This window comes from Prosopis cineraria, unplaced genomic scaffold (genome assembly GCF_029017545.1).
Source record: "Prosopis cineraria cultivar Desert tree isolate PC_DT_omini unplaced genomic scaffold, ASM2901754v1 PC14, whole genome shotgun sequence".
Classification (NCBI taxonomy): Eukaryota; Viridiplantae; Streptophyta; class Magnoliopsida; order Fabales; family Fabaceae; genus Prosopis; species Prosopis cineraria.
In genome coordinates, this window is record NW_026555345.1 from 5,651,828 (window position 1) to 5,669,716 (window position 17,889).

Sequence of the window (17,889 nt, forward strand, 5' to 3'; positions counted from 1 at the left end):
AAAATTTCAATGAGTTAAAATAATAAAAATAAAAATTTATTTTAAAATAAAAGATAATAAATGAAAGTGATATATTTTAAAAATTATTTAATTAAATAATTCAAATTAAAAAATAATATAATATAATATATATTTATACTTTTTAATTTCTTTTTGCTTCTTTCATCCCCTTATCTGACATAAGTATATTTTTTTTACCCTATAACTCCTATTGACCTATCATTAATCATTATCATGTCAAAAATAAATATATATCTTAGTTAATCATTATCAATTTTTTTTAATTTCAACCCGCCCAACCCGCCTGAACCGAGGGGTTGGGCGGGTTAATCCGGGTTAATCCCGGGTCACCCGGGTTAACTTAAAATAAAATAAAAAAAAACTGGACCGGACACATGGCCGGGTCACCGGTTCACCGGTCGGACCGGCCGGTCCGGTCCGGTTTTAAAAATAATGCTCGTCAGCTATCACATAAAGCTAGCCCTCCTTGGAAAGCAAATGTTGAGGATTATTGCTACAGAACCCCTCACTCCTTACTTGAAAATACTTCCAAACTTAAATATGTGGATACTAGCTCAGGCTGCCAACTAAAGAAGCCTCACAAATTACAATGCTTTTTGGTTTTAGAAAGGAACACTTGTTGCCTCTGATCTCGTTCTTATAAGTCTCATATGGCAAATTGCTTTTGCAAATTCTAATATTTCACTTGACCATTACAAGTGGTGGCCTACAGAATTTTTAGTGGATTTTTCTACTTTACATCTAAGCAAAGCCTAGACTTAATAATAGTGGCAATTATTCCAAGAAATCACGGCGTCAAGAGTTGGAATGAAGAACTCGTCCATTCTTTATGTGATTCCAACATTGCAAATGAAATTATCAAACTTTCTCATTTTGACCTAATTAGATGGACATCATTGGTTCTTTCGAGGGAGCATTGATCTAATTAAGGGCATTATGACCTTGTTAAATCTAATTTACACAAAGAAATTTGGTTCATTACTAATCTCAGAATTTCATCAACAATTTTTCTTCATAATTGGAATGATTACACAATTTGTAAAAGCACTCATACAGAACAATCCCAAAGAAGTCAGAATAATTTGATGGTTTGGACAAAACTCAAATTATTCTGGCAGGAATCATCAAAATTTTCTGGAATGGAAAATATATTTTAAAAAAACAAAATCTAATTAAGGCATTTTCTTTACATATATCATCTATCTAGATCAGAAGTAAATTCATATGCTGAAGTGGAGAAGATCCACTCAAACTCTCAGAAACAATTTTCTCCCTAGAGTGTTTGTGCTACACTCTTCTTTGAATCTCTTTGGGACCTTTTCACCATTTGATAGCAAAGTCAAACTTCAATTCGGTTTGTTAATGGAAACAATACTTCAAAAACTTCCTGCTTGGATTTAGTAGATCAACGTTGGTTTTTAACATTCACGTGATCTTGTTAAGATATTTTCCTTCTTACTGCTTTTCAGTCATAATGTTAAACCAACTTCTTCTTTCCATTTTTTTTACTTTTGGATTATATACTTCAACTTTCTTTTCTATTTAATATATTGATGCTTTTTATATAAAAAAAGATAGTCAATATTTGGAGGGAAAAAAAGAGATGTTATTTTTATCATATTTATAAATCACTTTCAATTTTAACATATTTTATCAAAATCAAAAAAATTTTAAAATTTATTAATACTATCTAAAATTTTAATGTATAATATATAATGAAATTTTCACAAGTTATCTTTAATAACTTTGTCGTTATTAAATATATAAATTTTAATAATATATCCCCTCCAACTTTTATTATAAGGTACCTTTTAAAAAAATTTGATAACTCTTGATATAATGTATTAGATGGGATATTAATGTATTTTTCTAAGATCACCTTTATTTAAACTCATTAATTATAAGAGAGAATGTAATTTAAATTTAATTTTTTTCCATTTAAATATAGGTAAATTTAGAACAAAATTATTAAAAAAATAAAAACAAAGTTTCTGGTGAGTTAAAAATTCAGATGCTACGTTATATACAGTTATAGTCCACTAATTGAGTTTAAGTGAATTAAAATTTAAAAGATTAATTTTCCTTTGATTTTAAAAGTTAAAATGACATCAGAATCAAATCGTCACTCGCCATAGCCTCAACTAAGGTTAAAAACGGCCAAAAAAAGAAAAAAAAAAAAAAACGAATCTTAATAACTCATATATTACTCTCATCACTTGAAGAAATGGCTAGGCGTTAGAATCCCTAACCGTGCACATGTAAGATGTTATTGGCTTTCAGTTAAGCTTCCTCGTTATACTTTTCAGAGCAGTGGCATTTTAGTCTTTCTATATATCTATAAGGGCATTTTGTTAATCTTGAATATTCTTGTGTCCGTTGCTAATTGTCTCCCTCAGTCTCTGTTTGTGGCAGTGGCGTGACACTACTTACAATGGCTATGCGAGCAGTGAATAGATAGAAATTTCCTTATATCTCTCTATTTTGTTTTATTGTCTCCCTCTCTTCCCTTTCTCTCCTTCATTCTACTGTACACTCCACTGCCATGGTGCTCCTTGTCTCCTCTTCTTCTTCAACTGCGATTGCAAGTGCTGGCTCTTCTCGTTTGGTTTCCTAAGCCGAGAGCGAAGGTGAAATTAGTTTCCTGCTTCATTATTGGTCGGGGCGGCTAAGAATATATGCGGGATTGGGCAAATATAACGATGATTCGAATTCAATTCATGTGTTGGACTAGTTTTAGCTCCGCAAATTCGTTTGTTTCGGGTTTCTGAGAAGTCTTATGTCTCATCCCGAGCTTTTAGCTTGTCTCAGACGGTGCTCGGTCAATTCCGTAAACGCTGAATTCAGTTGTTCCTCTTGCAGCAACCATTGCTGCTCCTGGTATGCGTCATTTTTTTCTTTTTTTGAATTGACACTCTTTGTTTTTCAAGTTTGTTGTTTGATTTCCCATAAATTGGACCATCTTGTTTTGGCTGCCTCATGAGGATATGAGTATAATGAGCTGAATTTTGGTAACCTAAAAGCAAATGAAATGGTACTATTACCATAGGCAACTTTTTCCTACATGTTGCTGTCTGTCAGTCTGCGCATGGGACAGCTTTTCCACTTTGGAATGTTGTCATAACTTTTAATAACTACCATTCATTCCGATATCCATCATCTCCCTCCACCTTCTGCACCCGATAGACCCCAAAAAAAAAAAAAAAAGGTTAAAATTAATCTAAATTATTAAACATCCCAATCAAATTCGCTGCCATTGACTTTGTCTTCCAACCCATTAACTCCGTGCAAATGAAGTCATCATTAGAGAGAATGCATTGCAGTCCCAACCCCATTGTGGTGGTGGTGGTCCTCTTTCCTCACTTTCCTTGTCTAAATCTATCTATCTTGTATTAAACACATGTAAGAGGAAAATACTTATATCCTTAGTTTTATATGCTTAAGCTGCTTGTTTTTAATTAAATCAAGATAAGTGTATCATTTATTAATTATTTATTCTATAATAAATTCTTGTTATTAATATTATTAACACTTAAAATTAATTTGTTTTGATTTGATTGGATAAAAGTACGTTTAAGTATATAAGATTAAGTATCTAAATCTTGCCCAAAATCAAAATAGGTATTATTTGTCCCCTCAAATATGTCTCCTCGAGTCATTTTATCTGGCGACCAACCATCCATTGTCACGCTTCAATTTTCTCCTCAGTCCTCAGATAATCCTCATAGTCATAGTGACAAGTCCCCTCCCCCCATCTGCAAAGGGTTCTTTCATTTCTCTAGTGAATCTCGCTATTTCTGTCAGTGCTCTGCCTCTAATCTCCCAAGTCCTTATTTCTTCTTCTCACCATTGTAAAATCTCTTCAAAAAATATCTTGTGTTACATGATTTCCGTTTTTTATGGGGATTCATTCCTTTTCATCCCCTCATCCTCACCAATTTTCCTGATATGAAATAGTTTTCAACTTTTTGTGTTGTTACTTTATGCTGATTCTGTGTTTGTTCATTTGTTCCTTTTGATTCAAGTGTTTCATCATCTGAACCGTGCTTGTTTACATTTACAGAGTTGAATACCAGTTTATTCTGTTATTTGTTCTTCAGTTTTCAATTATTAAGTTTCATTCACCTGTAGGAATTTCACTTATGAGTTCAGCATTCATCATAGTTATATGTTTACTATGGCTTGCATCGACATTGACACTCACACATGGAGCATCAAGGGAAGTAGTAAATATTGGAGCTATTTTCACATTTAAAACTATAAATGGACGAGTTTCTAAAATTGCCATCAAAGCTGCAGAAAAAGATGTGAATTCTGATCCACGCATCCTTGGTGGACGCAAATTGTCCATAACCCTGCACGATTCGAACTTCAGTGGTTTTCTTGGCTTCATTGGAGGTACTTCTATCATCTCTTCTGTGGTTTATTACTTAATAATTACATCCCTCCCCCCCCTGGTCCCTTGTAGATTTGATACATTTTGCATCAGAGAAGTAATATTTCACCTCAAAGTTATCATGTTGTTAGTTGGTTAACTTGTTATGATTCAGACTTTTTAAGTGCTAACAGCGCTCAAGTTCTTGGAGAGGGACTCGGTTGCTATTATTGGTCCACAGAGTTCAGTAATGGCCCCTGTGCTCTCACATTTGGCAAATGAACTCCATGTTCCTCTTCTGTCATTTACAGCTCTGGATCCTACTCTGTCACCGCTGCAGTACCCTTATTTTTTGCAAACAGCACCCAATGATCAATTCCAGATGACTGCAGTGGCAGACATGATTAGCTATTTTGGTTGGAAAGAGATTATTTCTATTTATAGTGATGATGATCAAAGTCGAAATGGTGTCACTGTATTGGGAGATAAACTTGCTGAAAGGCGCTGTAAGATATCCTATAAAGCAACACTGCCCCCTGATCCAACTGCTCGTCGAAATGATATCACTATTCTGTTGACCAGGGTTCAAAGTATGGAGTCCAGAGTGATTGTTCTTCACACCTTCTCCCAGACAGGTCTCCTGGTTTTTGATGTGGCTCAGGAATTAGGAATGATGACTGAAGGTTATGTCTGGATAGCCTCTTCTTGGTTATCAACTGTTTTAGACTCGACTTCACCACTTCCTTTGAATACTTCTTACTCAATCCAAGGAGTTCTTACGCTTCGCCCTCACACCCCACAATCTAAAAGAAAACAGGTCTTTATGTCCAGGTGGAACCAGATGAGTAATGGTTCAATTAGGTTGAATCCGTATGGACTCTATGCTTATGATTCTGTTTGGATCATTGCCCTTGCATTGAAATCATTTTTTGATCAGAATGGCAATCTTTCATTCTCTAATAATACAAATTTAAACCATATGAGAGGGGAGGCTCTGGATCTTGGTTTTTTGAGCGTTTTCAATGGAGGGAAACAATTGCTTGATAACATACTGCGCATTAATATGACTGGATTGACAGGACCTATTCAATTTCGTTCAGATAGATCCCCCTTAAATCCATCATATGACATCCTTAATGTAATCAATAGTAGTTATAGGCGAATTGGGTACTGGTCCAATTATTCGGGGCTATCTGTTATTCCTCCTGAGAAGCTTCACACTAAGCAAGCCAACCGATCAATTTTAAACCAGCACCTCTCCAGTATAAGTTGGCCTGGTGGTACAACAGAAAAGCCTCGGGGGTGGGTTTTTCCAAATAATGGAAGACAGCTAAGAATTGGTGTCCCTAATCGAGTTAGTTATCAGAACATGGTCTCACAAATAAATGGTACCAATGAAGTTCAAGGATACTGCATAGATGTATTCCTCGCTGCCATAAAATTACTACCATATGCAGTTCCATACAAGTTTGTTCTGTTTGGAGATGGACATAAGAACCCCAACTATTTGACCTTGTGAATATGATTAATTCTGATGTAAGACTCACAGAATCCGTGATTCTTTTGCTACACATGACAAAAACTTTGCTATATTGATCATGTTGCAGTTGCATTTTACAGGTGTTTGATGGTGCTGTAGGTGATATTGCCATTGTCACTGACCGAACAAAGATTGTGGATTTTACCCAACCATATGTAGAGTCAGGACTTGTGGTGGTTACAAAAGTAAAACAATTGAAGTCAAGTGCCTGGGCTTTCTTGCGACCTTTTACTCCATTAATGTGGGGTGTTACTGCTGTTTTCTTCCTCATTGTTGGAGCAGTTGTGTGGATTCTTGAACATAGGACAAATGATGAGTTCCGGGGGCCTCCTAAGAAACAAATTGTCACAATTCTCTGGTGAGAACTTTTCTTCTTTTTGCTAAAGATTTTTGCTTCCTAACCCACAGACCTAGAAAAACCACATAGCTCAGGTTTAATGTATTGTCTTTAGCATGTCCAAAACTATGGAATCATTGAACATTAGTCTGGTCCTTCATAAATCTACATGCACAATTCATTTTTGGTTTGGTCAAGCATGTTTGTTTTTCCAAAGCTTTCCCTTGCTGGTCACATATTTCTAGTCCTTTCTTACTTTTTCCTTTTCTATTCATAAGGTATTTGATTGATTTCTCTACTATATGTGACTAGTTTTCTTGTAGTAATACAAACTACTTGTTTCAGAATTTAGTCGTCTCATCTAATGATTATGTGGTCCTAGTTTAAGAGTTGGGTTCATGATAACAACCAGGCAGAGTATCCTACTTATGATAGACCCTGCCTCAAATTCAGCATCGCATCTATCCAGATGCTCTCAAATCAATTTAAAACATCCTATCTGATTGGATTGGCAGCTTGCATACACCACATAGCATATTTGTAATCTTCCAACATAGCATGTTGGTAACCTTCCATTGTGTTGGTTTTCAGGTTTAGCCTCTCCACCATGTTCTTTGCACACAGTAAGTCTGCCTTTTGTTTGAATTCATAATATTTCATATCATGAAATGCCCTAGGTATTTTCGACAGTAGAAACAAATTAACCTTGATTTTTGCTGCTTGTTCCAGGAGAGAATACAGTTAGTGCACTCGGTCGTATTATATTAATCATCTGGCTTTTTGTGGTTTTGGTAATCAATTCAAGCTATACTGCAAGCCTAACATCAATTCTCACTGTGCGACAACTTTCCTCACCAATAACTGGGATCGATACCTTGATAACCAGTAATGAACGTATAGGATTTCAAGTAGGATCATTTGCTGAAAACTATCTAACTCAGGAACTCAACGTCCCAAAACATCGACTTATTCCTCTTGGTTCACCAGAAGAATATGCTATCGCTCTCGAGAGGGGAACCGTTGCAGCTGTTGTTGATGAACGACCATATGTAGAACTCTTCATGTCAAATCACTGCAAATTCTCCATTAGAGGCCAGGAGTTCACCAAAAGTGGATGGGGATTTGTGAGTATCCCTATCTCTTGTGTAAACTGCTCTGGAAGATACTTAAAAAGATGTCAATCAGTGGAACAGCCAAACCCTAAATTTTATAAAAGAAGGTGAAAAGAATCAAAAGTTAAAATTGTAATATTTGCTTCCACATTTGACGCTAGTTTGGAAGTAGTTCAGCGCCACTAATGCTCAAAACTAATACCTCCTCTGCCACTGCTTGAGGACAAAGCACTTCTGTTTTTACTTTACTAGTCTTCATCAGTTTATGAAATCCATAAGTGTTATCAGTGTGAGTTTCATTGGATGTATTTAGGAAGGCCACTCAATCTCTTATGTGTTGTTGCAGGCCTTCTCAAAGGACTCTCCTTTATCCATTGATATGTCAACTGCCATTCTGACTCTGTCTGAAAATGGCGAACTCCAGAAGATTCATGAGAAGTGGCTCTCAACAAAGGCTTGTGCGTTCAAGATTACAGAGGAGGGATCCGAGCAACTTCAGCTAGAAAGCTTTTGGGGCCTGTTTTTGTTATGTGGGATAGTAAGTTTCCTGGCGCTTCTTGTCTATTTGGTCTTGATGATTCTCCAGTTCTGCCGTGACTTCCCCCAAAATGGTGGTCCTTCTAATGGTGGCGGCTCGCGCTCTGCACGCATCCAGACATTTCTAAGTTTTGCTGATGAAAAAAAAGACATGTCACTGTCACAAAGAAAGCTTAAAAGAAAACGCAAGGATTTTTCATAGAATGCTTGTTAGAAAGAGTAGTTATCAACCTAAGCTATTCAGGTCATGTGGGTCAAATATAGGTCTGTTTTAGCTTGATTTTAGCTATTCTGCTTGTCTGATATTTATCTTTTGTTTTCAGAATCTAGAGAGTTAACATGTCGATAAAAGTTTAAATTTGGATTGCATAATTGAGCTTTACAGCTCCTTGACTACTGCAAAGCATCTCTGAGAGACTATAAATGTATATTTAAATACATTGCAGCTGGTTGTGGTGTAAGAGTCATCCCTGCGTATCTATGTCTTCTTCCAGAAATAAATAGTATCTATGTCTAATTAAGAACGTGTTTGGATTAGATACGGCTTTTGCTGCTGCTGCTGCGGCTGCCTTCTTTTAAATTGCACTTTCTTTTAAACAATTCTTAACGTTTGTGGTTAAACAAACAAAAAATTAACTCGAAATTATTTGATCAATCTATATAATATTAAAATCTCCTAAAAGTAGCCTACTATATTCCTTGAAATAATTATGAATATTTACAGAAATAATTATTTTAAAAGTTTAATAAACAATAGAAGCAAAGAGTTAGAAATTTAAAACCCAATTAGAAGTGGTTTTTTGCCAACAATTAGCATTGGTTATGTATAGAGATTTTGTATGTAGCATTAATGAAAGCACTTCAGTAAATATTATTAAATTAATTAAATGATTATAGCATACAAATTAACAATAAAAATTTGTTACTTTCATTTTATAAATCGTAACCATCAAAAATTTTCAAGTAAATTTTGCTAATTTATTAAAAAAAAACTTGCTAAATATATCGTTACTCCGAAATACTTGGGAGCCAATTTGCTTGCGCACAGGATTTAAATTAGCACTTTACGTGGTTCGGGCAACAAGAAACAATCCAGGTTCCTTGTTTGGTAAATTGGGAAATTGTTTCTTCACCTATCGCACCACAAATAAATAAATAAATACTCCATAAATAGATAAATAGAATTATTTCTGCCATCAATTAACTAAATAGATATAAATTATATAATATAACTATTAATAGCATCCTCAGATTGAATACTTGGTTGTCTCGAAACTTGTCCCCTTCTCCAGGCCAAAAAAAACTTGGCCCCTTCTCATTCGCAACCTACCTTTTTTTTTTTTTTTGGGACTTCGTTTCATCCCTATACAAGTAAGGAATGGATTTAGGAAGAATTACAATTAGGTACAAAAAAATTAATGACAGATGGGTTATTAATAAATTTTTTTGAAAAATCAGTTACAAATATTAATATGAATTGTTGTAAATAAAAATTTTAATTACAAACTGAAATTTATATTTAGAATTTAAATATTTTATGCATATATTTGAATTGATATTTGCAATTTATCTTTTAAAAATTTTTATTAAGAATTTAATTGTTATTAATTTCCTCATTGAAATTTATATTTATATATATTCATATTAACTCTCCTCTATATGTATATATTCTCTCTCTCTCTTTTATTAATAAAAAAATGCATGCATCTACATTTATTGTAATTTCTTTTGTTATAATTCTAGTGTTAACAACCAAGTAAAATTATTATGAGTGGTCAGATTCTCATTACTTAAACAAGAAGTTAGAAGTTTGAATTTTAATTTTGTGTACATAGTAATTTAGTCAAAAAGATTTTTTTTTTTCTGTAATACCTATGATAGTGAAAAATGCTTTGATCGCATTGTTAATTAGAGTGAATAAAATAACCAGAATAATAAGAATCCTTGTGCATGTCACAATGTAATTAGGAAGAGTATATATTTTCACTTAGTATTTAGAGGACATAATATTTATAGATTTACTCCCAGCACAATCTAATCCTTGTGCTCATAAAAAAAAAAAGGAAAATCATAACATTTTACTAATACTTTTTTTTGTGGAAGCGATTTGCGATTTATTTAATGAGTTACAGAAAATGGAAGTGGTATTTTATTAATTTCCTTATTGAAATATATATTTATATATATATTCATATTAACTCTCTCTCTCTCTCTCTCTTTTATTAATTAAAAAAATGCATGTATCTACATTCATTGTAATTTCTTTTGTTATAATTCAAGTGCTTAACAACTAACAAAAATCAATATGAGTGGTAAGATTCTTGTCACTTAAACAAGAGGTTAGAGGTTTGAATTTTAATTTTTGTGTACATAGTAATTTAGTCAAAAAGAGTTTACCTTTTATCTATAATATCTATGATAGTGAAAAATACTCTGATCACATTGTTAATCAGAGTGATTTTTTTTTTGGCATAAGTTAATTAGAGTGAATAAAATAACCAGAATAATAGGAATCCTTCTGCATGTCACAATCTAATTAGGAAGTGTATATATTTTCACTTCGTATTTGGAAGAGATAATATTTACTCCCAGCACAATCTACTCCTTGTGCTCATAAAAAAAAAAAAGGAAAATCATGACATTTTACCAGTACTTTTTATTTTTGGTGGAAGCGATTTACGATTTTTTTTTAATGAGTTACAGAAAATGGAAGTAGTATTTTTATTAATAGCAATAGAAATCTAGGCAACAGGCCAACGTTAATGGCTTTGAATTGGCAATAGAGTTAATAGTAAAGAGAAAATTACTCTCAAATCCCTACATCACAGTTAATAAAGTTGAAAATTTCTCAGAAGGATTAAAAGGGCAATTTTATTTTGAAAGTTTTTTAAGAAATAATTAGTATTTTAAATTTTTAATTAGTGCAATGGTTTTACATTAAAATTGTTCAAATCAAATAAAAATATCACAACTTGTTATTAGATTTCAAAAATAGTTCATTTTTTCAGATTTCAACTAAAAACCTTACATCAAGTTGCTTGAATGCAAAACCAACTCTTCTTGAGCGCTTAATAGATTTTCCTTTTAAGCAAAGGCCAGACTTGCTCCTATCTTGACTATAAACAAGTCTATATATGTGTCCATGAGTAGATTTTGGCTTACATAGGCTTAGCCATGAGTAAATACAAATTTATTTGGACATGCATGAAGGTAACAAAGACTAGTTGAAATTCTAACTTAAAATAGAGGCATTTAATATAATTCAACCCAACATCTTTATCTAATTTTTGATTATAACATATTGTTGGATCTCTCTTTTAATTTGAAACTAGATAATCCAAAAGCATTGTATCAATAAAAAATTTATGATACCAATTACTCATTTAAATAAATTTTTAAGATAAAATTGTCCTTTTAACTTTCAAATATTACTATAAGTGACATTGCACAGTCTTTGAAACCTCCAAAATAATATTGCTTTAATAGAAAATTAAGGATATTAAGGTACCAAGTAAAACCTTACAGGATAAATTTGCTCTTTAAAATCTTTTTTATGGTAAACGTTTATTAATATGCAATATATTGATTTTTTGTCTGCAAAGTTAAAAAATGCATCATATCAATATCTAATGATTAGAAAAAAATCTAATCTTTATCATAGATTAGACTTTTGATACTGTCACCTTTTGTTTTTATAGGCGTAGAAATTTTCTTCATGGTTGGTGCCATTCCTCCCTTACGATTAGCGAATATTTGGTTTCTAGTTGGAAATAGATTTTTAAAACTTTTAACACGAAACTAATTTCAAGTTATTTTGATCAAAACGATGTTACGATCGACGTTGTGATCAAGACTAACAAAAATTTCCAAACACACTTCTAAATAGAACCATGTACGCAAGCATGAGCCAATCACGGCTTGCCATGTAAGCATCACCTTCCTTTCTCAAATCATGCCCAAGTTCATGCCACATATAGCCTCTCCCTAAAGATAACATTAAAGAGGCAAATTGATCAGCGTACTACAAAAAACAAATTTATTTATCAAAATACTACAAATTTAAAAATATTTACTAAAATGCTATAAATTAAAAATCGATTCCAATAACACCAAGTTCATATTTGACTTTTATAATGTGAGAAGAATAGAAGTTGGGCTGGATGACACCGAGTTTTATATGACTAATATAAAAAAATTGTGTCAGATATGATGAGACTGATTATCATTGTCTTATTATCCCTCAGGCCAAACCTCTTTTCTACCTCCTTTCTCTCCTCAATAAAACTAATTCCTCATGCTCTCTTGCAAACTCAAGCAACTCCCTTTATCTCATGCATATAGCATTTAATAATATATCGATATTATATGTAGTATGTAGCAAAAAATTATATATTTACATTTTATAATTTTTAAATGATTTACCTTTTTAATATAATTTAAATATATTGAAATGAATTATATATATGTATTTAAATTTAAAACTGAAATTGATAAAATATAAAATGGAAATTTATATTTTATCATAAAATTTAAATAGAAAGTTTTAAAAATTTTTCCTGAAATTATACAAGGTTTTTCAGAAATCAATGTTATCATTTTTTTAAATATATGATAAAATAATGAGATGTTTTTTTTAAGAAAATGAAAAGGCTTGAATATATTAAACTTTGTTATTAGATAAAAGTTGCACTTTGTCATTTACTAAGCTAGGCATTCACAACTTTTTCTTACTATTTTTTTTTCCAATTAGCAAAATGTATCAAAGTTTTTTTCATTCACAATTTTTAATTTTAAAATTTATAATTCTAATTCAATAAATGAATAAAATAATTTAGGCATTTACAACTTTCTCTCACCATTATTCTTCACTTTTTAAAATTAAGTAATATTTTTGTTATTTTATCAAAAACTTTAATGACAGTTAGTCCCTTAGGACTTAAAAGGCATTATCATGTTTCAAATGACTAAATTATTATTTTCTTATTTTAGATATATTTATTTGTCCTTCTTTCTATGATTTATCTCATAGCAAATTATTATTATTAATATTAAATATATAATGTTAATTACATAAATATTTTCATTTTCTTAAAGGCATCTCATTATTTTGTCATATATATTTTTTTAAAAAAAAGTAATAGCACTGATTTCTAAAAAACCTTGTACAATTCCTGAAAAAAATAAAAAATTCTATTTAAATTTCTTGATAAAATATAAATATTCATTTTATAATTTATCAGTTTTAGTTTTAAATTATTTAAAAATTAAAAAAATGTAAATATATAATTTTTTTTCTACATACTATATATAATATCTATATATTACTGTATACTATATGCATGAGATAAAGAGAGTTGCTTCACCTTGCAAGAGGGCATGAGGAGTTAATTTTACTGAGGAGCGAGAGAGAGGGAGAAAAGAGGTTTGGCCTTAAGAATATTGAGACAATGATAATCAGCCTTGTCACATCTGACACAATTTTTTTATATTAGATGTATGAAACTTGGTGTCACTCAGTCCAACTTTTATTCTTCTCACACTGAAAAGGTCAAATTTGAACTTGGTGTCATTGAAACCAATTTTCAATTTATAGCATTTTAATAAATATTTTTAGATTTGTAGTAGTTTGGTAAATAAATTTGTTTTTTGCAGTACGCTGGTCAATTTGCCCATTAAAGACAAACTGCTTCAAGCATTTTAGGCAGTCATGTAATCTTAAATTATGTAATTTGCCTCCACATTAGACAGCAACATAGTTCGGAAGTATTTTGATTTTTATATTTTAGTTGTCTTCATCATTCCATGAAATCCATAAATGTTATCAACGTGGGACAAGTTCTCGCCCATATAAACAGTTTTTTTTTTTTTCCTCCAGACACAAAATTAAATAGATACTAGATAGCAAATTTCCAACTGGGCGGCGAAATTAATTAGATTTGGTTAGCTGTAAGCACTTATATGATCATATACTCTTTCTCATCTTTATTATAAGGAAGGGTGTTTAAAATCCGACTAAGCCAGACACACACTAAATCAAACTTAAAGGGAGAGGATTTTTAAGAAGTATTAAGATACATTTTTATCTTGTACTATTCTCCAAAAATATATAGTGTACTAAATGATTTATCGTAGTAGTTTTATTACAAAACAATTAAAACGTTTCATGTTTTCTCTTGATATCAATTACCTCAACAGTGATAGTTAAAAAATTAACTAGGACATACATTTGACAAAAAAATGTCAACTACCGTGTTAGGTGAATCCGAATTAAGATACATTTTTATGCTTGAATTATTTTTCAAAAAACACCCGATGACTAAACTACAAAGTAATTTTGAATCCACCTCTGAAACAATTAAAGCATAGTATATTTCCAATATTTGACTCAAACAGCCACTGTCACTTTGAAAATTGTGTGTTTTAGTATTGAAATGCATGTGTTCAAGGTGCATAAGTCCAAGGGCCAAAACCAAAAAAATTTATTAGAAAAGGCTAAGATGACAAAATATACATGATAATTAAAAGAAAATTATATATATATATATATATATATCACTAACATAATATAAATATTTCAATGTATATATTTATATTCAATTTTACACACACATATATAACAAAAATAATATATATACCTTCATTTTTTAAGTTTTGCTTATTAATTTTTAATAACATAAAAATAATTAATTATTATGTTTGTAATAAAATTTTTAGTAATTTCTTTTTCAATATAAACTATCATTGAATTGGTGAAGATTTTATCTTCTTCATGAGGATTGAATAATTTAAATGCATTATTAGAATTTAAGATTCCATTCAATCTAAAAAACTTTATTGCTTGTTTACTAAATTTACAATTTAATTGTAAATAAATATATCAACATGATAATGATATTCAATTATTATAACTTTTTTATGTTGATGACATCTAAGTATATTATAGTAAAATTCATTCAACTAAACCATTAGATTTGGTTTAGTTAAATTAAATAGATAGCACATTTCCAATTAGATTTGGTTAGTTGTAAGCACTTACGTCAGCCCTAAGATACAATCATATTATATAGTATTATATATTCTTTCTCATCTTCATTACAATTTATGAGTAAGGTTTTTTTTTTTTAACCGAAGAGTAAAGGTGTTTAAAATCCAACTAAACTAAACACACACTAAATCAAGCTTGAGGAAGGGAGCATGTTTTAAAAAGAGTTAAGTGTGTTTTTGCCTTTAAATTATTTTCTAAGAAGCATTTAATGTACCAAACTATTTGTTATAGTAATTTTACTTAAAAAATAATTAAAACATCATATTTTCTCTTGGTGTTAATTACCTTAATGTTGACAGTTAAAAATATTAACTGAGACTTAAGTTTGACAAAAAATGTCACTTATGATGTCACATGAATTTAAATCAAGATACATTTTTACTCTTAAACTATTTTCTGTGAAACACCTAATGTTTTAAAGTAATAATTTTGAATTCAACTCTAAAATAATTAAAATATAACATTTTTAAACATCTAGTTCAAACATCCATTGTCACTTTGAAAACCACGTGTTTCACTATTAAAATGTATGTGTTCAAGGTGCACAAGTCTAAAGCTGGTAATTCAAGCTAGTTCAAATAAACTTGCAAAATCTTATAGCTAGGCTTAAGAGTTTAGACTTTTTTTTTTTAACTTCAAACCTATCCAGGCCACTCAAATGAGCTTGAAAAGATTTGGGTCAAGCCCAAATATCTTAATTCTATTTTCATTATTAAGAAAATAAAATTACAAGAAGATAAAAATAAAAATATTAATTTTTAAAGATAAAATTGTAGGCTAAAAAAAATAATAATAATAAATTGGATATTTGAGCCAATCTAAAAACCACAGGTATTAGGATGAAATTTGGTTGTATAAATTTTTTTTTATATTTTAATATTTTAATTTTAATTTGAATAAGCTCAAGTTCTATATGTTTAGAACATACGAGCTTTAGTAGTGAGTCACGTGAGTTTTAGGGTGACAGTGGGTATTCAAGGTAAATGTTTGAAATTATGTTACATTTTAATTACTTTAAACATAAAATTATTACAACAAATAGTTTAAGATACTGAGTGTTCCTTGAAAAATAATTTAGAATGAAAAATGCACCTCAACTCGAATTCACTTAACATGATAGGTGGCATTTTTAGTTAGACTTAAGTTCCAATCAATATTTTTAATAGCTAACATTAAAGTATTTAACATTAAGAGAAATAGGTCATATTTTTGTTACTTTAAAAACAAACTGTTATGATAAATAATTTAAGGCCCTGGCTATAAATAATTTACATGATTCAAACCTGAGAGCATAAAATAAGCAATGGCCTAGGTTCTCTTGGAGATTCCTCTCCTCACCTTTCACACCGCCAACAAATAAGTAAATGAATTATACCATCTATAACATCCTCAGCTTCATTTCTTGGCTTCGTCGAAACTTGTATGCCTCTTCCCAATTTGGTTTGGCCTTTCATTTTTTTTTTAATTTGCTCCTAATTTTTTTATGAAAAAATAATAATAAAACCCCTCTAAAATATATAAATGATAAATTGATCCTTTAAAATGCAATAATTTCCTTAAAGTCCATAGAAATTTTTCTATCATTAATGAATTTATATGAATTATCAAGTTTCTCTTATTAAAAATAAATGATTCACAAGTTTTGTTTAAATATTCACAACTTTTCTTCTTATATTCGCAATAATGCAATAACAAATCACAACTTTACATGTTAATTCCTTATTTGCTATTGCATTATTGCGAATATAAGAAGGAAAGTTGTGAATATTTAAACAAAACTCATGAATTATTTATTTTCAACAAAGGCAATTTGATAATTTATAAAAATTAATTAATGACAGAAAAATTCTTAGAAATTTCAAAAAATTATAACATTTCAAGGGATAAAAATATCATTTATATGTTTTAGAAGGATTTTCTTATCATTTTTTCTTTTTTTATATTGAAATTGTAAGTTTCTTCTTAGTTTCATTAATTCAATCTACTATACTCTATATATATATAGGTTGTAGTCCCCAAAATTATGCTCAATTTATATTAAAGTCTATACAATTTTTTTATACAGTATCAATCTTAAAAATTGTGATCACTTTTAATTCCTTATTATATCAAACATTGTTGTCATATCAATGACATGTCATTGTCATTTTTTATCATGCTTTTTTACCAACATACTACAAACAGTAAAAAAAATTATTGAAATGATGCACTGTAAAAAATATTTACCCAAATGCTATACTGAAAATTATTGATACTGAGAACGAGTTTGTTGCTATGAAGAAATTGTTCAGGCCAAGAATGATTTTATAATCAAAAATTATTTTTTTATTCAATGAAAAGTGAAATTGTACACTGGGTGAAGGATTTCAACTTTTTTTTATTGACGTGACATTTTAGTTACTGTTAACTGTGAGAATCTCTACTTTCTTTTCTTGCTTTACTCTTCCTACGTGATTCATTTAAGTATAAGATAGATGATCACTTACTATTGTTAATGCTCCTCTAGCACTTGAAGAGTTTGATAGAACATCTGAGTACATGCAATGTTATTGAAAATATACCCAACAATGAATTCAATGCATTAGTAGTTATTAGAGATATTCACGAGATGGAACAGGATTGAAATACCCCTATCCCATGTCTCATCCTAAAAGTCGTCTCGTCTCGGTAGGAATGGGGACGAGATCGGGGTCTTGATAAATCGGACGTTGTTGGAAAAATATCTGGATAATAATATTTATTAAAATTTTAAATCATATAATTTATTAAGTTTAAAATTAAAACAATACAAGTACATAAATCACAACAATTTAAAATTAATTATTAAATTATATTAATCACAATTACACATTATAATAATAATTATAAGTGATTTCTAGGCTATAAGAGCGACAATAATAGGCAAGCCAAATATAACATCAAATC

At 30.4% G+C, this 17,889-nt stretch overlaps 1 protein-coding gene across 1 annotated transcript; it reads left to right on the plus strand.

The window, feature by feature from the left end:
* The first annotated feature begins 2,435 nt into the window (after positions 1-2,435).
* LOC129293025 (glutamate receptor 3.2-like) lies at positions 2,436-8,380 on the plus strand. Its single transcript, XM_054930823.1, is given in 8 exon segments — positions 2,436-2,898; positions 4,150-4,416; positions 4,588-5,898; positions 5,901-5,929; positions 6,014-6,291; positions 6,862-6,893; positions 7,000-7,394; positions 7,729-8,380. Coding segments are annotated over 7 exon segments (2,694 nt in total). The 5' UTR covers positions 2,436-2,898; positions 4,150-4,160; the 3' UTR covers positions 8,122-8,380.
* The last annotated feature ends 9,509 nt before the right edge of the window (positions 8,381-17,889 follow it).